Genomic DNA, 20,969 nt, shown 5'->3' with positions numbered 1-20,969 from the left:
GTGGGATATACAAGCAAAAGAAACAAGATGGTGTAGAGAGGCAACCAGCAGGGCCAGGTTCATACACAGCCTCTTCACTGAGAGAGAAAGGAAAGGAGAGTAATTAAACACGTGTCTCATTTTCACAGAGATATTTAAAAAAACACAGTGGAGAGTGGGACTCTTGAAAGTAATAAACACTTCTGCAGAATTTGGGTATTTAAGTCAGAGGTATTAGCCAGTAAATTGACATTTTCAAACAAAATGTCAAGAGAGCAAATCAGCAATGGAAAGAAAAAAATACAAGTTGGATATCTGGACACTCGTCAACACACACAAACTGGGCATTTGCCCAACCGGCACATCTGGGTCTCAGATTTGCAAACCTGCTCTTTACTTTGGTCTATTGCTTTTTTAAAATACTCCCCAAAGAGTTCTAAAAGCAAAAAGTCACATTTTCAAATGTGGAGGGTACTCCCAGAAAACGTTAGAAACATTTCCTAACAATATTTTGGGGAAATTACACAATTTTTTAAAAGTCAAGAGCAGTCACCATGGCAACAAGGGTATGGGTTGAGGTCGTAACCCTAACCTCCACAAAGACCAAGACTGCACCGGTTGGAAAATGCTGCTGCTGGACAAATTTCAGAAGGAGTCAAGGCAGCCTCTCCTCCAGACTGGGGAAGAGGCAATAACAAGAGAGGATTTTTCAATCTGTCAGCTCCCAGCCAGCAAAAAACATAACCGGCATTACCTCATGCTAAAATGGCGGCATCCAACCAGGCTCGGTCCCTCGGTGGGGCAGGGAGCATGCCTTCTGAGGGCTACGTCACTGCATCTGGACGTCACCATGGTTAACGGCAGGGTTTAAGCCACGCGGCTAGCCAGCGTATCTTATAACTTCTTCACTTCTTGTGTCCTAATCGGTTTGCTAAATCCTGATATTTATTAACACTATTATCGCTCTGAATCTGCTTTCCCTTTTTCTAAAATTCCAAGATTGGGTTTCTGGAGAGTTCTCATTTGAGAGTTAGCTGTAGCTTGAGACTGAACATCTTGCCGCAATGTGTTAGAAACCATCGTTGACTAGCGAGGCCAGGTCTACCTGGCCTGCGTTGTCTTCTGTTGAAATAGCAGCCGGGCCTGGCTGGCCCCATCCCTGCTCCTCTGTCCAGTCCTGGCCTGGCACCTTCATACTGCCCAGCAGGGAGTCATCATATAACCGGAACTGAGTATCTTCAAGAGAAGGGGCAACTCACTTTAAATAACGTGGCTGTCCTATTCATTTAGGGCCTCCACTTCTATGTGAAAGCCAGGTTCGGTTGTCTTTCAACTTAAAATGAAATAATTTTCACAGCAACACTCAAATGAGTGGGGGAAGAAAGGAGGAGGGAAAAGAGGGAAAGAAGAAGGGACAGAGGAGAGAAGAAAGGGAGAGGGAAAGAGATAAAAAAAAAAAAGAAAGAAAGAGGAAAAGGAATGTCTTTTTAGACACGTGACCACTGTGGTCAGGGTAACTTTCTGACAGATCTGCTGTCGGTCTGTGACGAAATAGCCAGTTCAGAGATGACTTTACCTGTTAGGCTGGGGTGGCTTCCAAAACAACTTCCATTTAAACAAACACCAGGCAGTGTTTACACATGGAAAGTGTTTGTTTAGTAACTGAATTTCACCAATATACAGTGTCTGTGTGTGACGGGTTTACTTTGATGCCTGCTTATTTTAGCACATGCTACATATAAGATCTCTGAAACATAAATAGCCTTGAGTTTGTTTGAGGTTTTTCCCCCAGCATATACACAGGAGTAGCACTGGGAAGTCATTCACAAATAACAGCAGAGGGGAAAATGCCCCTCACAAGAGTAGGAATGTACCTAATGTGCTCGCTAGTGTTCATTTGATATTTCTGCTCCCACATGTGTGCTCTCCAAAAAAGTCTTGAAATTTTCTATCAATTCTTTCAGTGGTGATAGGTGAAGGTAAGAAACCCAACCGCTCCCCCAACCCCTACACTGTTCTGTCCATATTTTAATAACTGGAGGTGGGGGCCAAAAAGAAAAAAGTTGTCCACCTAATATTGCAGAAACAGGGGAAAGATGACAGACAGATAGGTAAGTAGGTTGCTGCAGGGATGTCCAATTTAATTCCTAAACTGCCAGATTCCTCAAAGGAAAAAGATGTCAAATCAGATGGCAGAGTCCACATACTGAATCTCCTGTACTTCACTCAGAGCAGGAAGAGTGCCTGAATGTTTTGTTTTCTTCCCACACAAGTCAAGCAAGTTTGGTTACAAGTCAGGGATTACTAGCAGAAGACAGGTGAGTTACTGTTGTGGAGGCAGTTAAAAGCTTTATTTGGGGGGAGGAAAATGATCAACTGTGAAAAACAGATGGGAGGTGTTGGCATTTCGTGCAGGATTAACAGCCACATAGAGTGCAAGGGCTCCTAAGCCCAGTCCCGCATTTTCTAATTACTGACACTTGACATGATAAGCTTTTAAGCCAGAAAGGAAAAGGGAGACAATGCTACACACAAAACCACCCTCAGAACTGCCCCCAAAGACACAAGGAAGGGGAAGAAAAGGAGCTCTGAGCATTGGAAAGAGCTATCAGAAGCCTATGCAGGAAATGCAAACTTTCCGTGGGAGATCTGCTGGCTCACGGAACAGGTGTAAGTTCAACAGGATGGCCGGTTTCATAGCCAGAGCTAGGTCAGAGCTAAATATGAAAGGAAAGTGGACTGTGGGGAAAGCCTGGACTGTAGACTCCAACAGAGCGAGGCTGCACATCCAGGGTCTGCTGTGTAACCTCCCTTCGGGCTGACAGTGAGGACGGACAGAGACAACATAGGCGCCGGGCAGGTGGCTGGCCCACAGCAGGCACTTCACCATCACCACGATCATCGCTTTTACTGTTATCTGGGGCCTCAGGGAGCTAAGGGTAATGAATTAGAAGGGCTTCCCTGGTGGCACCATGGTAAAGAAATCACCTGCCAATGCAGGAGATGCAAGAGACTCAGGTTCAATCCGTGGGTTGGGAAGAATCCCCCCAGAGAAAGAAATGGCAACCCACTCCAGTATTCTTGCCTGGAAAATGCCACGGACAGAGAAGCCTGGCGGACTACAGTCCACAGGGTCACAAAGAATCAAACACGACTAAGCATAGACACACAGAAGGGAGCTATTAAGAGGCAAGCAGAACAGTTCGCATTTTAGACAGGTTCACTTCCTTCTCTTTCTCTCAACTATGGTCTTTTCCTGCCCTCAAAAAAAACAGGAAAGGAACAACTTTATGCCACAGTCCTCAGAGAAGGTCCAAAATTAAAGTGACTTGGAGCCACATGTGTGATTAACTACACATCCCATTTGCCCCTGCCTGCCTAGAAGCCTGGAGCCAAATTTCAAACTCAGTCATGCCAATCACATTAACCCTCATGGCTATCAAACTATATCTTTCTAAAAAATTACACTTCTTTGTCCTCATTCTGCATTTCTGCTTACACTGTTGGTATGTCTGTTGTAAGCCCATCTCAAATCCCTTTCGGAATGAAACAGAGAATGATACATAAAAGAATGGAGGGTTCTGAGCTTTCTGACAGGTGTGCGGGCTTAGTCGCTCAGTCGTGTCTGACTCTTTGCAACCCCATGGACTGTAGGTCGCCAGGCTCCTCTGTCCATGGGATTCTTCAGGCAAGGATAGTGGAGTGGGTTGCCATGCCCTCCTCCAGGGGAACTTCCTAACCCAAGGATCAAACCCAGTCTACTGCATTGCAGGTGGATTCTTTACTGTCTGAACCAACAGGGAAGCCCTCTGATGGATGAGGATAAATTTATTAAACTTGGCCCATTTCCCACGACAATGGATCCTCCCAGATCCTTACTCCACCCTACAGCCATCCCACTCGCATGGCACGCCCACTAGCAGTTGCTTCTTTAATGTCAAAACACATATATAAATTTAAACACCCATAATTACCCCCAGAATCTGTTATACACATACATACTGCTAACTAAGGGCTTTTCATAACAAGCAAGCAGTTAGACAAACGGGAAATAGAAAAGAAGCACTGCCACAAAAAAAGCAGATCACAATAAAAATTAGATGATAGGGAGCAAATTGTTGCCATTCCAGCAACTAATGAAAGTATATCACTGTCAATGCAGCCTCTTAGTAGTGCTACAACCCTTCTTGGGAATCAGGAAACACCCAGAGGGACCAAACTCAGGGGCAGGTGCATGGGGTCATTGGGAAAGAGTGGCGGGGGCAAGGCGGGGGGAAGGCGTGCAGGGGGCAGATTTTACTTTGAGGTTAAAGGGCACAGGAAGATGAAACCTATGATTTGTTGTTGTTTAGTTGCTAAGTCATGTCCAACTCTTTTGCAACCCCAAGGACAGCAGGCTCCTCTGTCCATGGGATTTCCCAGGCAAGAATACTGGAGGGGGTTGCCATCTCCTCCTCCAGCAAAACTTCCTGACCCAGGGATCCCACCCACGTCTCCTGCACTGGCAGGTGGATTCTTCACCACTGAGACACCAGGGAAGCCCAAAACCTATGATATATACCATTTATTCTAAAAGACAAAACTGATCTCTCAGAACTGTTTACCTTCTTCTGCCCACCTCTGTCACCAAAGAGTCTTCCCAATTTCCTGTTCACTTCCAGGATTGCTATTTCCAAAGTCGATGATTACAAATGAGAGGTGTGGTCTCAGATGAAAATACAACTACAGGTCTGTGTTGTCCTGATGAGAATCCAGCAGGGAAGTCAATAGCAAAACCATGCTTCACCACAGACAGCTTTGTATTAATCACTGTAGCAAGCATGCTTCTGATACAAATTCTCTGCTGGCCTATAAAATTGTTTATCTAACTTAAGTATAGCTGTTTCCCCAAATCTTGTCAACCTGCTGCGGTTATTACTTTCAGGTGTAGGCTGTTTTATCCTCCACAGAGGAAAAGCAGAGGGCCCTCCTCAGTTGAGGAAACTTAAGGTGCCTGGGAGATAGGAATTTAGTAAAATGTTAGAGAACGGATGATTTATACTAGATCTTAATGCTTATCCTGCACCAATAACAAGCCAGGAGGAGGCGGGTGGGATGGCGTTGATTTAGTAATTCCCTTGCATTTAAGGAGGACAGCATGAAAAACAACTACCTCGGTCATAGTAGTCAAAGCAATGATGGCTTGGAGCCAGTAGGGCATTCTTTTCTAATTTACAAGCAACAACATTTATCATTTCATCTTGAAAAATATTTGCCCTTAATATTTGGTAGAAACATGCACAAAGGCTGTCTCTGATCCTCCCTCCCATTATTACCACCATAATCAACTGGCTGTTGTTTTTAGGACAGACCATATAAAATAGCATATGTATAAAAATCAAGTTATCTTTAAAAACATCAGAAAGAGTTGGAAGGGCTTAGGTTGGAGGAGGAAGCAATCTTGGTGTTAAAAAAATAAAATAGATACAGTTAAGGTAACTTTTATTTAAGGCAATTAGAATACTGACAGGCTAAATTATTATTTTTTTAACAGCTTTACTGAAATAAAATCCACATGCCATAAAATTCACCCATTTAAAGTACAACTCCATGGCTTTTAGTATGTTCACATTTATCAATGGTGTTTAGTAATATCCATATACAATTGTGAAGCCATCACTACAAGTCAATTTCGGAACATTTTCTCCCCCTCAAAGAAACTCTGTACTCATAGTCAGTCAGTACCTGATTTCTCTCTTTTGCCTTTCAGCCCTAAACAACCACCAATTTACTTTCTATCTCTATAAATTTGTCTACCATGGACATTTCATATGTATGGAATCAGACAGTATATGTCTTTTGTGTCTTTCACTTAGCATAATGTTTTTAAGGTTCATCCACGTTGTGGCATGTATCAGTATTTCATTTTTATTGCTGATAACATTCCATTATATGGATATATACATATCACATTTCATTTATCCATTCATCCATTGACAGGCATTCAGGTTGTTAACACTTTTGACAGGCATTCAGGCATGCAAACTGTTCCCATTTTTTGGCTATTATGAATAATATTGCTATGAACATTTATGGACAAGTTTTCACATGGACATATGTTTTCTTTTCTCTAATATACACACTTAGGAATGGAATTGCTGGGTCTAAATGATCTTTAAAAGCTATTGGTATGGCTGCAGTAATGAATTTCCAGAGTCACACATGAAGAAGGTAAGAGATACTTATTTTTCCTCCTCCATCTCACTGTCCATAAACAAACTCTCCTTTGCTGTCTCTTTGTCAGGGCCTTACTGCTCTGGATTATCCTCGACACTCACTCTGTAGACATAAAATACTCCAGGTCTACCCTATGAGAGCAGTTCAGAGCCAGAGAGAATTTCCAAAGATCACATGTCCCAACATGTTGTCTTCTAACAAGATAGAACACAACCATCTAATTCCTTAAAGTCCCCCAAAGAAGGGAAGAATGCAATTTCCCTCAGCTGCCTAGTCTCAGTAATATCTTCAAATCACTAATCTTAAATCACACATACAGTAAACATTTTTTAACCAAGTTTTAGAGACTATCCCCAAAGGCCCTCTTTCTTTACTTCCTCACTGAGCATATGATGTCCCTTGATGCCAGCTCATTTTATGTATCTTTAGGACAACCATGTCTATTTTTATCTAACACAGTAAATACAAGTGTGGGAGAGCTCTGCCATCATTCCTTGAGGTATTTTTCTTTTGCTTCAATAGTCTTCTGTGAATCTATTTTCAGAATCAACAATAGTACCGCACAATTTAGCATGCAGAATTTCTGCTGTTGCTGCTTTTGTGATAGCTCAGACTTGTTTTTTCTTTCTTGGTTCTTCTGAGACAGCATATATAACATGAGTAATTATTGCTGCTAAAGAACTGCTGGAGTCAGCAGTACCTCATATGAGCTGCACTTCCTCCTCCCCTTCTTCCCCTCCCACCACAAATTCTCCCCCATAAGTTAAAAATTAAAGACGCATTACTGGGATAAAGAAATCTGACCTGAAATATGTGCTGCAGCAACAATGGCAAGCAACCAAGAGTATTAACAATAATTTCCAATGTAGCTGGGAAGGCTAGATGATTTGTCTTTGAAATGAGCCAACTCCACACACTTTCACAAGATTAAAATCAGTTTGCTTTCCCTTCTCACCTCCCCTATTCCTACTCCCCCCCCCCCCCCAATGAAGAGTGGTTGATGCACATAAACAAATGGGTCTGGAAATTAACTTTCTTGATCAGAAACAAGCTCAAAGATAAATTCTGCTCTGCATGAGTTTTTCTACACATCACTGGGATTGGGGTTTATTGTGGTTTCTCTCTTCCCAGAGAAATAATAGCCTAGTGATAACATTTCTGACACAGAAGCTTAAAAACAGAAACAATGACAACTGCGTGTTATCTTCAAAGAAGTAGCATGACCATTATCCACAATGTGGGTCATTTCAGAGCCACAAGACAGAGGAAGCTATTTCACTCTTACGATAATGACCTTGGGCAAGTGAGTTATCACTGCACCTGTCTATAACCTATAAATTGAGGGCAGTAATAGGACTTCTTGGAAGAAGTGTCTGAGTGGTTCAAACAGTGCTGAGGACAGAGGAAATACTGAGTCACTATGAGCTTGGGTCATCATCACCACCACCAAGACCATCTTCATCTTCGAGAAGTTGCCTGGATAACATAAGGAGCTACCCACCCCAGAGCTTTCATGAGAATATTAATACAAGGTTCTGCCATCCTTATCCCAGAGTGTTTCCATTTCCCTGACACATCCTGCAGGAGCAGTAGGCAAGACAAAGTAAAGAAAGAAGAAAGACAGCACAGAAGGAGATGAGGAAGACATTCTACAATAACAGAAAAATGGCAACATTGTTTTTTCACAACCATGTTTTAGAAGTAAAATTCTCAAAAACATTCTTTCCAATATGGGGGCGGGGGGTGGGCAGGAAAAGTGAAAAGCCGAGAAAGCTCTCTAGAGAGAAGTCCTAGAGTTGCCCAATTCAGAGAGCAATCCTTCTGAATTAATTGAAATCCTTCTCTCTCTCTCATGTACCTTGTGTCCTCCACCCCACTTATGTTCATACACAAGCATCCTCGTTAAACCCAGAATGGAAGAAGAGGACGCCACATCCAGAGAAGTGTAAAGACAAATGCCAAGGGGCAGTGGGTAGCAAGCTGGCACCGCACCTACCTCTCTCTGCGGCTGGCCCGGCCCCTGGTCGGCGGCACGGAGGTTCAGGACGTGCACCTCCTGGGGCAGCCCCACCGTGCCCCTACTGGCACATCCCGACAAAGCAGTGAAGCTCTCCATCAAGGCCTGGACCGGATGGGAGGCGTTGACGGGCGACAGCTCACACTGGGCACCACCAGGCTCTGGACCTGCAGAGGGAATCACAAACACAAACCCTTCAGAGACAGCAGTTAACTGTGGTACGATTAAAGGAATTGTTCTGGATGTATGAGCCATGGCCAACCCACCAGAGGTGCCTTTCCAGGTAAGTTGTTTCTAGAAGTGAAAAGTGAAACTGTTAGTCACTAGTCGTGTCCAACTCTCTTGCGACACCATGAACTGTAGCCCTCCAGGCTCCTCTGTCGACGGGATCTCCAGACAAGAATACTGGAGTGGGCTGCCATTTCCTTCTCCAGGGGGTCTTCCTGATCCAGGGATAGAACCTGGGTCTCCTGCATTGTACGCAGACTCTTTACCACCTGAGTCACCAGGGAAGCCCAAGTTGTTTCTAGAGCTAAATGGCAAAAAAAAGCTAGTCTACTCTTCTAAAACCCCAGTCTTAAACTCCTTTTGGATGATTTTGACGTGTATTTGATTAAATTCCCTTTTAGACACACAAGTCACAAATGTTTTCTTCTGCATGGAAGAAACCTCCCATCTGACATCTGTGTTCAATTCTTCCTTCCCCTCTTAGAAGAAAACCAGAGATAAATGAATTATGTAAAGTCCAAATTGCACCCAAAAAAGTATAAAAGGCAGATTCTACCTTTTAAGTGCTTCCTCTTCTTACAGAAAGCAAAACAAACTTAAGAACATACAAAACCAAGAAGGAACAAGCAGAGACAGTTGAGGCCAGAGTTATACAGCAAAGTTTGGGAGAGGTCAGAAAGACCCTCCCAAGAGAAGTGGGATACGAGCAGAGCCTCTGAAAGAAAAAGTAAAGGCCTGATCATACGTGGCTCCTGCTTCCTCATTCTCCCTTCCTCTAATCAATCAGAACTTAAATCTGAAATCCATCCATACCTTCCTACCTCTACTTCCTGTAGCCTTCACTGTCTCTGTCCCTAGACAATTGTGGATATTCCTAGAAGGAGCCTTTGGCCTCAAGCTCTCCAAGCTGCCCTCCACACAAGCATGGTTCACCTAACCCAGCGTGGTCCTCATTGCATTGCACTGTGTGTGCGGTCAATTGTGTTTGACTCTCTGCGACCACATGGAGCCCACCAGGCTCCTCTGTCCACGGAATTTTCCAGGCAAGAATACTGGAATGAGTTGCCATTTCCTTCTCCAGGGGATCTTCCTGACCCAGTGACTGAACTTGCATCTCTTATGTCTCCTGCATTAGCAGACAGTCCTCAACCAAATGGTCATTCCAAATGCAAAGACCTGCCCCTCTCATCCCTGTAGGCATGTCCCATCCCTAAGAGGACTGCCAGCCTATGAATAAAGCCTGCGCTCCTTAAACTGGCATGCAAGGCCTTTCTGGATCTAGCCCCTTCCTATTTCTCCAGCCTTACCCCTCCCCCATCCAAGAACCCCAAATGGCTTAAAGGTCTCCAAACAGAATGTTTCTCAACTCCAAGTCTTCACTCAAGCTTGTTTCCTTTTCCCAAATTCCTCTTCCATGCTATCTCCATCCCTATAAGAAACACCCCAAACTGAGGAAGATCCTCAGACACTTCCTCTTTCCTCCCATAAATTTTCTGCCCATTTCTGCTGTTTCTTTTCTATGCTGTAACCACCAGTGTATAAGTCTGTCTTTGCCAGTCCAGTGGGACCTCCCTGACAGCTGTGGATTATCATCCTTGCATCCTCAGCACCCATCACAGTGCCTCACATGTATAAGATGCCAAAAAATATTTCTTAGATGAATCATTAAGCTTAAAGGAAAAAAACTGTCCCCTCCCTGATCAGTGATAGGGCACCTTTCTGTATGGAGCTAACATGGGAAAGAGACTGCTACACTGATGGGACACGCATTAACTGAATCGATAGGGAGGGACATCCAGAAATAAGGAGTCAGCGACACTTAAACCTCACATACCTCCGTAAGGTTGGTGTTGTCCTCAATGAGCTGAGGGGACTGGGACTTGAACATATAGCATTCTAAATCACCACCTTCCAAATGGAACCAGATAAAAGACCTGCATGTACTTCATGAGTTCTTCCCGACTTCCATACAATAAAAATACTCTCCAGGATTACAGCCCCCGTCTAAAATGCAAAACCAGGCAATCCTTCATCCCTCCTGCTATGCTATACGCAGACACCCTGCCTGCTGTGCCAAGTCTATTTCAGAACTCACAGAAGTTATCTAGGCAGATAACAGCTATCTGGTCTGAAGTGAAGTATGTACCTTCTCAAATAATCACTGCCACCCTCTGTATTGCTCTCCTGAGCCTAGCCATTTTCTGAGAAAGAAAGGTGGTGAAGGAAGACGTCATAGCAGCAAGTCAGGAGGTATTGGACGTGCGACTCCCTGAAGTCCCTGAGCGAGGCGAAGGGTGTGAGCGGGCGCCCCCACCCCTCCTCCAGCCCTTACCAGCCACATGGGATATCAGGGGCCTTCCACACCCCAGAGCTCCAGGAAGTCTCCTGCTCCTGCCTAACCCTGAGGACTCGCCGCGGCTATTGCTACCCATACTTGCTACCCTTCTGAACTGATTTCACGGCCTCCTGCCATGAATGTGCCGTTATCACAAAAGAAGTACAAATGAAAATACTTCTCGGTTCCATTTTTGTATGTATGTGTAAAGCTCTAACTGAGCTGCAATTCCACCCAGAACACAACCGCAAAAGGCTTGCAGTCTGCTTGATTTGCCCTTCTCCTTACCACCCTCCTCCTTACACACCACCATCACCCATTAAGATCTTCCTTCAGTCACCACACTGCTCATCTCCACAAAAAACTCACTGGCAACAAATGAAAGGATAAGGCCTTGCCCAGAGAGGAAGGGAATCAGAAGAGGAATCTCCCCAGCACCAGGCTTCCCCGGTGCCTCAAATGGTAAAGAATCTGCCTGAAATGGGGGAGACCCAGGTTTGAACCCTGGGTTGGGAAGATCCCCTGTAGAAGGGAATAGCTACCCACTCCAGTATTCTTGCCTGGAGAATCCCATAGACCAGAGGAGCCTAGCAGGCTACAGTTCATGGGGTCAGCAAAGAGTCAGACACTACTGAACGACTAACTTTCTGTACTGAAGACGAGTCTGCTTCACCTTAAGAGTGTCTGTTCCCTGTCCTAACAGAGTCCAAAAGAAGGCACGCCCCCACGATATAGGCTGCAGTTCCAGTCATGAGTTATACAAGTCAGTCCAGGGTCAAAGAAGAGAGAAAGCAATGCACAGGGCACACACTCTGATCAACTGATGGGATAGCTGCACTCTACAGAGACCCACTGGGGTCAACATTTAAATGCACTCCGTATACAGTATCACTGACCATCAGACATACGAAAGTTGTGTTGGTTATTGAAGTGCCGTAATGAATTTTCTTCCTCCAAGTTTAAAAAGGAAAAATAGCTACAACATAAGATTAATATATTTTTCATTGGAAAAGACTCTAATGCTGGGAAAGATTGAGTGCAAGAGAAGGGGACGACAGAGGATGAGATGGTTGGATGGTATCACCAACTCAATGGACATGAGTTTGAGCAAACTCCAGGAGACTGAAGGACAGGGAAGCCTGGTGTGCTACAATCCAAGGGATTGCAAAGAGCTGGCACGACTTAGCAACTGAAAAACAATGATTAATATGGATATATTAATCCATATTAAGGCAATGGCATCCCACTCCAGTACTCTTGCCTGGAAAATCCCATTGACTGAGGAGCCTGGTAGGCTGCAGTCCATGGGGTCACGAAGAGTCAGACACAACTGAGCGACTTCACTTTCACTTTTCACTTTCATGCATTGGAGAAGGAAATGGCAACCCACCCCAGTGTTCTTGCCTGGAGAATCCCAGGGATGGGGGAGCCTGGTGGGCTGCCATCTATGGGGTCGCACAGAGTCGGATACGACTGAAGTGACTTAGCAGCAGCAGCATTAATCCATATACGTGGATATATTAATCCAAAATATGGATATATTAATCCTTCCTTCCTTAAGGAAGGAAGAGAGGGATGGAGGGAGACAAAGACTATGAAAGAGAGAGATAAAAGAAAAATCAGAAACTATCTATCCCATCCTCCAAGGGTATGTAAGAAATGGTGTCTTCAACAGTTCAACACACAATGTCAGTCTGGCCTAGTTAGTAAGTAAGCAATAGGTAAATAAATAAGTAGCTCCCAGTAATTGCTCACTATAGGCTGGACAGTGCTAGGTGCTGTATATCATTCCAATACCACCATAAGCAAGTGGTATTATCACCATTTTAAAGAACAGGAATGTAAGTTCAATGAACTTAAGTAACTCTTCTAAGCCTGCCCCAGTCACTCAAGGCCTCAAATTCACACCTGCCTCCCAAGTTAGTATCTCTGTAAAGTGAAAGTTTTCATTAAAACACATTGGGCCCACATGGGCTCACTGATGAATTCTACCAAACATTTAAGAAATTTCACCAATTCTCTACAATCTGTTTTAGAAGACAGTAGCAGAACTCATTACACTAATACCAAAGCCAAACAAAGACCTTGCAAGAAAACTACAGATCTGTATCTCTCGTGAACACAGGTGCAAAAATTCTCAACAAAATATTAGCAAATCAAATCCAGCAATGGATACAAGGGATTACACACCACAATCATGTGGGATTTATCCCGGGTATGCAACATTTGAAAATCAATTAATATATCCATCTCACCAACTAGCTAAAAAAGAAAAATGAGGAGAAAAATCACATAAAGGCAGAAAAAGCATTTCACAAAATCTAAGTCACTCATGATAAGGACTCTCAGCAAAGCAGGAGTAGATGGGAACTTCCTTAACTGGATAAAGAACCTATACCAAAAGATCTCATAGTTAATATTGTACTTAATGGTGAGAAACTAAAAGCTTTCTCACTAAGATCAACAAGACAAGAACATCCCCTCTTACCACTCGTTTTCAACATTATACTGGAAGTGCTAGCTAATGCTAATATATGGCCATGTGATGAAATTCTGGCTAGATATAGCCTGCAGTGATATATACAATTTCTCAGAAGTTTCTTAAGAAAGGAAGGAGTTGTGTTCTTCTGCCCTCTCCTCCTTCCTGCTAGCTGGAATACAGACTGTGATGAACAGAGCTAAAACAGCCATCTTGGGCCATAAGATAGTAGCAACATGGTGAGTCCAACCAAGCCTTAAGACAGATGTTGCCTGGGTCACTGATGAACATGGTGCTGTTGCTTCAGTTCTGGACTGCTTTTTTTTTTTAATATGAAATACATGTAGCTTTTCTCTTATTCAAGCCAACATTATTTTGAGTTTTCTGCCATTTATAGCTTGACCTACCTTAATTAATATACTGGCTTTATTTTACTTCATCAAAAATACCAACCTTCTTCCCACCAGAGCCTGTATGTACAAGGTTTCTTTCAGCAACACTTTCCCCACCATTCCTATAACTTACCCCTGCCTTGGTGTGATGAACCCCTACTCATTCTTCAGATCTCTCAAGGAAACTTCTCTTAGCTCTTTTACATTAGATATACATTTTTTGGTACTCTCATGGTACTATTTCTCTTCACTGCATTTCATGTGGTTCAGTTCAGTTCAGTTCAGTCACTCAGTCATGTCCGACTCTTTGCAATCTGCAGCACTCCAGGCTTCCCTGTCCATCACCAAATCCCAGAGCTTGCTCAAACCCATGTCCATCGAGTCAGTGATGCGATCTGGCCGTCTCATCCTCTGTCATGCCCTTCTCCTCCCGCCTTCAATCTTTTCCAGCATCAGGATCTTTCAAAATGAGTCAGTCCTTCGCATCAGGTGGCCACAGTATTGGAGTTTCAGCTTCAGCATCAGTCCTTCCAATAAATATTCAGGACTGATTTCCTTTAGGATGGACTGGTTGGATCTCCTTGCAGTCCAAAGGACTCTCAAGAGTTTTCCAACACCACAGTTCAAAGGCATCAATTCTTCAGTGCTCAACTTTCTTTATAGTCCAACTCTTACATCCATACATGACTACTGGAAAAACCAAAGCTTTGACTAGATGAACCTTTGTCAGCAAAGTAATGTCTCTGCTTCTTAATATGCTGTCTAGGTTAGTCATAGCTTTTCTTCCAAGAAGCAAGCAACATTTTTTTGTGCAATTATCTGTTCAACCCCTGCATATATTCTAGGACTACAAATGCCACTAAAATGTGGAATCCAATCATTCCGTTTCTGCTGTATCCCTTATACCAGCATAACGTCCATCACATGGTATGCATTCAAATATTAATGAGGAAGGGGGTAGGAGAGGAAAAAGGAAAAGACAATGAGGTGATCCATGCACAAAGGATCATATCAAATAGGAGACTCTATTTTAGAGTCTTTCTTTGACTCTTTACCTAGTAGCCACAGCTTCAGTCTTTTTTTTTTTTTTTAATTTTTGTTTTGTATTGGGGTATAGCTGATTAACAATGTTGTGATAGTTTCAGGTAAAGAGTGAAGGGACTCAGCCACACATATACATGTATCCATTCTCCCCCAACTCCATTCCCATCCAGGCTGCCATATAACATTGAGCAGAGTTCCACGTGCTACCCAGGAGGTCCTTGTTGGTTATCCATTTTAAATACAGCAGTGCCGATGGACATGTCCATCCCAAACGCTCTAATCATCCCTTCCCCCACAAAGCTTCAATCTTATGCTAAAGGGGAAAAGAAATCGAGCAGGACATTTTTGGTTGCGAAGAATCAAGTCCCCATCAGGGCTTCCCCACCCTCAAATGTCACAGAAGGCAGGAAACGCAAACCTGATTTTGTCCTCTCTTCCCCAACATGCTCTGGCAAGACCCTTCTCTCCAAGAGGCATAACAATCCCTCCTTCCCATCAGTAAGGCACACCCCCAGCCTCATCCTGCCACCTCCTGCGTCAGCCTCCAGGCCTTCCTGCCCCTCTCCTGCGGCCACAGCCTGCCTCCAGCAACTGGTTTTCCATCCTTCCCCACCAGGCTGCCCACATGCTGCCAGGCTCATCTCCAGTTAGAAGAGTTTCCACCGGGGAAGCGCTGATCCCCTCCCCAGACTCTACCACAGGAGCCTGGAGTAGGAAGGTGGCCATGATTCTCACATGACCACCACGGGGTCCAAGCACCTCACAGTCACAAAGCTCGGAAACCAGGAAAACGCTCCGAAACCCTGTCTGACTCACAGGCTCACTTCTGTGGTGACCCGTGAGCTCTGCTACTGTCGGCTCTCAGGGACCGCCTCAGAGGGCTGGCAGTTTCTCTTGCGGCCACTGCTGGAAACCCACAGCCCTTCCCTCCCTGAGCCATCTCTCCCCCAAAGCCCAAGTGAGCAAGTGAGCACATGCCCTAGCGGTGCTGCTGAGCGGCTCGCCAAAAGCTACCTTACTGCAGTGAGAACCAGCAGGGCCCAGATCACAGCGGAAAGAAATGCTGTTCATAAACAATAATCCTGTTAGCCGTGCACTGTACTTTATAGTTAAAAGGCATTTTATGGAAATTCTATAAAGTGGGTAGAACAGATATCATTCCCACTATAAGTATTGCTGTAAGCCACAGTGCTGGGTGCAGATTTCAGTGAACTGCTTCCTGACAGTAACACACCCCCAGAGATGCTTCTGCCTGTTGCCTCCCAATCTGGGTATTTCTGTTTCTTCCGGACATCTAGTGCATGGCCCGTCCAGAAGTCTTTGGGGATAATTCCCAAAAGAATCTAATTAAGCCAGACTCTGTTTTTCCTGCTCAGTACACCCTCCTGGGCAACCAGGACAGACACACAGCCCCTATTCACCCACAAAATGCTACTTGTACTGAGTAAAAACATTTACCGACCTGAAGGCAACACAGATTCATGTAAACCCTGTGGTAAGAAACTCCCCAGGTGGCCCGGACCAAGCGGCCTCCTTCAGCAGACGGGGCCCTCTGTGCGGCAGCTGGGCCACCTGGAGCAGTGCTGTGAAGCATATGGTGAGACCCCTCAGCCTCCAGCTCCTGAGATAAGCCAGGGTTTAATTCTTCATGTGTAGAGTTATTATGCACCTTCTCTGAGCTGCATGCTACATACATATAGTTTCTAATCCTCATAGCACAACTGCAAAGATTCTGCTAAAACCCCCACTTCAGAGTGGTGGAAACTGGGACTCAGAGAGGTTAAGCGACTTGCCAAAGGTCACACACCACCAGTAAGCAGTAGGGTAGGATTCAAACCCAGTACTCTCAGACTCCAGATCCAAGTTCTTCCCATGACAAGCCACTGCCTGCATCCTCCAGTCCTTCACCTCTGGACGTGATGAACAGGCCAACGCCATGGCCAAACATAAACATAATTCATGCCTGATAAAATAAAATACAATAAAAGAATTGCTTGGATCACACTTGCAACCTTTCGGTTGACTTAAAAGGCCATATATTTAATGAGAAAGCACAAGCTCATTTCTCATTTTACCAAATGTCTTCCTCTTTCTCACTAATGCCTGCTTATCTGCACACATGGGAAATGTTCCTAGGTCTGGCTATAACGTGAATGTCTAAATTCCCAGTTCCACTTAAAGAAAAAAATGCAAACGGACTCACCCTTTCATTATATCCTTAGCTACAACACAGCATTCCAATCTCAGTTACAGAACCCCCACATCCCCACTGGCTGCAGGCCAGCCCTCAGATTTGACAAAACGCAGACAAAGCATTTGGGAACAGACCCATTTGCTGCACACACTTTAAATTTAATCTGTCCCCAAAGAAATTAATATCACACCTCATGCAACACAGAGTAAAATACTGGGGGTTGGGGAGGGGGAGAGTGATTGTTTGGGGGAAGGGACAGTAAGTAATTTTCACATTTAATAAATGTGATACCAATACATACCAAGTTGACACAAACATCTGGTACCTATTCCACATAATTTCCAACACACTGAGTCCCCGTATCACCCAGAGTACTAATGAGGAGCGTGTGTTCAGCTGTAATAAAAGTGGTAAAGATGCAGAGGGAATCAGCAGGTAACATTATAGCCTGGGACCACTGCAGTGGAGAGATTTGATTCCAACACCACCATTGGCTAATAAAGGTTTCTGTTACGGTCCCACAGGGAATTCCGCAATGCCGTCAGCTGCGAAGAGGGACAAACTCCCACAGATTGTGGGACTGGGCACTGCAGGATCTATTCTGCCCCTGAGCGAAAAATCCCTTCTACCCCCACAGGATGCAAGAATCTGTAAGAAAGGGCACCCAAGGTGATTTCAGTCAAAGGCACAGCCTAGCTAGAATGAAACTTTATGAGAGGGTACGTGACAAGCATCAGGATATGATGCAAAAACAAAGCTCCAAGAAAAAACACCTGGAAGGCTCCAAGCTCCTGCAGTGTACACAACATATGTTCGTGTTTATACCTTCTCAAATTACAACTCTTTGGAGCTACAGCCCCTTGGGGATGGAGCTGTGGAATGCACCACCATTAAAATTCAAAGAGGGACCTTTCTACCACAGCCCCCACCTGGGTTTTTTCAACAGTAAAACTTGGCTTACAGCTGAAGCTTATCCTTGATAGGAAAAAGATAGGCAGAAGAGCATATAATTTTCTAAATCCTGTACTATGGATTTCTCAGGAAAAAACAGCCAATTTTTTTTTTTTTTTAAGAGAACAACTCCTCAGGCATATCTTATCATAGTTTCATTCATTCTCCAAGTGAATATCTAAATCCAAACCTTTCTCTTGACAAACCAACACTCTTCCAAGAAGTCAACCCGCCAACTTCTTGGGCCAAAAGCCAGTGCATAGTTAGTTGCACATTGTTGTGTTGAAATCATGGTGCATCCATGTTAAAGAATTTCCTGTGTTCAAGCTGTGTTTTTAAATATTCAAAAGGAAACAATGGCAGAGCTTCTTTAAGAATCTAAATTCTCAAAGTGTTGGCAAGTGCCAAGCCACCTACTCTTCCATCTAAGCAAAACACCACTATACAACCTAGAAGTATCGGGGGATTTACCCAGCTCTGGGGGGTTGTTTCATTTTGTGGGTTTTTTTTTTGTTTGTTTTTTAATAAGCTGAAGAGAAAAGGTAGCAGAAGAAGCATGCCCCAGAAGTCACCACTGGCCACTGCAAAGAGCCTTGCATTGGCGACACAGTGGTACAGGAGGAGCACTAGACCAGGAGCTCCGAGAGCTGCATTCTAAATCCAGGCCTGCCACTTATAGTTGTTTGGCCTTGTCTTTAAGTTTCCCATAATCTCCCTTTCTTTTACATTACGACAGGCTCAATTCATAGATCAAATGAGACCCTATACATGCAGATAGTTTACAAATTTCAATTACTGTTAGAAACATAAAGTCCTCCAGGGAGAGGAGAAATAAATGAATGAAAACATTTTCTCCAACAGAAAAAAAAAAAATGTTTTCTCTATGAACTTTTAGAATGATATTAATAAAATATCCAAGATAAGATGTTCTTATACTATTCCCTAGCCATTACTCCCCAAAAATTATTTCTAAGAACTGCACTCAGAAGATTTAAAATAAAACTACATTCAGAATTAGAGTAAAAATTCCAGTTCTCTGAGCACAATCTGGAAGTACAACTCCCAAAGGTGAGAACAGGTCATGTTTCTGCCTCCAGGAATTCCCACAATCCAGAAAGAGAATAATCAGGCACCATCTTGGCCAACTTTCTTACTGTTTACTTTCCATCGATAAGATGGTACACTTGTTCCTGTTTTTCTGACAAGATCTAAAGGAACCTGGGAATGAAGGGAACATTGGCTACAGAATTCATTTATGAGGAGATTAGAATTTATGGAATGTTATTGCCTAAATGATTCAGCACAGGGACCAAGAACAAATTGGAAGATTTGGAGGATGGAAGAAAATGGAATCTGTTTCCTCCTACTGTGTTTCTGAGATACACAAAATAATTTTTTAAGTATACTTCCTTATTAAAAGGAAAATAATTGATCTGGAATCAAAATATTAAATTCAATTTAGGCATGCAACCAATAAAAATTATAAAAAATTATATTTAATTCCTACTAAGGCAATATTTTACAGTAAAGTGAAATTTGCAGGGCTGGAAAGCCACTCCTCATTAACCTGAGGGATAACATCACCCAATTTGTCTCTCAGGTTTCGACTCCTACTTAAGATAATCACTAAACTAATTTCTTTTTTTAATCTCTAGCAAATTGGTGTCTGATGAGAAAGGAAAAAATGGGAGAAATAGAAGTAAAGACATGCACACGAACACAGAATTATAACCTGCTGCAACAGAATTATAACATGCTTCTCAGGGACGGCTGAGCCCTCCGTTAGGGCTGGGGTGCAGGGTCTGGGTTAGTGGCAAGACAAGAAGCTGTAAGTGGGGGGATGGTAGAAAGGACGGAAGGGGGAAACCACAACTGCTGGGGAGGTGAATCACAGGCTATAACCGCTGGTCCTGATTATAAATAGAAGGCAAGAGACTAAAAAAGGAAAATCTACCAACAATTGGTTTGGCCATGAAAAATATTACTAATTACAGCCACGTGTACAAACTGGGCCATGAACTAAAATACATTGACTTTAAGGATTTTATATATAGACAGGGCACTCAACAATTGGTAGTTAAAGGAATGCAGGAAATGCTGCATCAATGATATATCAAATCCAATTATAATACTAAATCATAGTTCTTCCTCTTCAAACAAGGTAGCTCGCTGCTGCTCAGGTGCTTCTGTTAAGAAACAGCTGATAGTTTGCAAAGAAATCTATAAAAAATAATGTGCTCTTTCTCCTTTCACAGTGAAGCTAAAAGGCTCAGGAGTATAGATGGAGCTGGAATTTCCAGGGTTCAGTCAAACAAAGCCATTGACAGGACTTCTCAGTGTAGACAGAGGGACAACAGACCTTCGAAAGACAGATGGATATTTGTGCTAAGCAGCCCTGGACTGGAACCACATTTTCATACCTTATTAAATTCAGAGACTCCATAAGCCTCTTATTACATATTTTTTTTCCTTATGGCTAGTAACAGCTTTTAGTTATAAAGCTATTGTTTCATTTATCCTAGCTTGTGTCTGGGTGTCTTCTACTTAGCTGGAAACACCATGAAGGCAGGGACCGTGTTTCTTTTGTGTAGCTTCTATCTACCCAACTGCTTGGCACAGCGCTTAGCATGAGGACGTGTTCACAAACACTTTTTGGGTAATGAATTCTTCAGTCAAAAACCAGTTCTTAGGATTAACTCATTTTTATTATCATTTAACTATAATTATTATTGCCAACTCTCCAACTATAGAATATGTCCTAAAAAGGTACTTTTTAACCTGTCTCAACCTCCTTTCACATTAGGAATCATAGAGCTAAAGGAACTGTGGGGCTATATAGTTCAATCACCTCACTATCACCCATAGTGGTTGGTAAAAAGACCTTCGCCTCTTCTTCCTGAATTTCAGACGAGTTTTTCCAAGCTTCTGGTCCCAAATTATGCAAAATTAAGGTACCAAGATAGGTCTGACCCAGAATCCCCCAGTTTTAATAAGTTTTATTCCTAGAAAATTCCTGATCCAACCAAAATGCCATGCAAAATATTCCTTTATTATTCATATACTCAACCACTTCTAGAAAGGAGACTGAGGGGCTTGTAATAAAAAAAAATGGAAACATACCCAAAAAACAGGCC

General features: G+C 43.3%; 1 protein-coding gene and 1 long non-coding RNA gene across 6 annotated transcripts in view; one reads left to right on the top strand and one right to left on the bottom strand.

Moving 5' to 3' along the window:
* Positions 1-20,969, bottom strand: part of TGFBR3 (transforming growth factor beta receptor 3) — a 196,257-nt gene that overhangs the window by 112,674 nt on the left and 62,614 nt on the right. For all 3 annotated transcript variants that reach the window (XM_070467775.1, XM_070467774.1, XM_070467776.1), the window contains one exon: positions 8,192-8,379. In XM_070467775.1, coding sequence (XP_070323876.1) covers positions 8,192-8,379 — 188 coding nt within the window. The remainder of the gene's footprint in view (positions 1-8,191; positions 8,380-20,969) is intronic.
* On the top strand, positions 846-19,177 carry LOC110139139 (uncharacterized). Of its 3 annotated transcripts, XR_011487793.1 has the most exons (5): positions 846-1,958; positions 2,139-2,297; positions 6,106-6,189; positions 8,090-8,495; positions 17,409-19,177. It is a non-coding gene; the product is annotated as an uncharacterized lncRNA (long non-coding RNA). The 3 variants fall into 3 exon arrangements; XR_011487791.1 differs by having other exon boundaries at positions 846-2,297; XR_011487792.1 differs by lacking the exon at positions 8,090-8,495 and having other exon boundaries at positions 846-2,297.

The sequence above is a fragment of the Odocoileus virginianus genome, chromosome 5 (genome assembly GCF_023699985.2).
Source record: "Odocoileus virginianus isolate 20LAN1187 ecotype Illinois chromosome 5, Ovbor_1.2, whole genome shotgun sequence".
Lineage (NCBI taxonomy): Eukaryota > Metazoa > Chordata > Mammalia > Artiodactyla > Cervidae > Odocoileus > Odocoileus virginianus.
The sequence above is the reverse complement of the archived record's forward strand: the minus strand, read 5'-3'. Positions and strand labels throughout refer to the sequence as shown.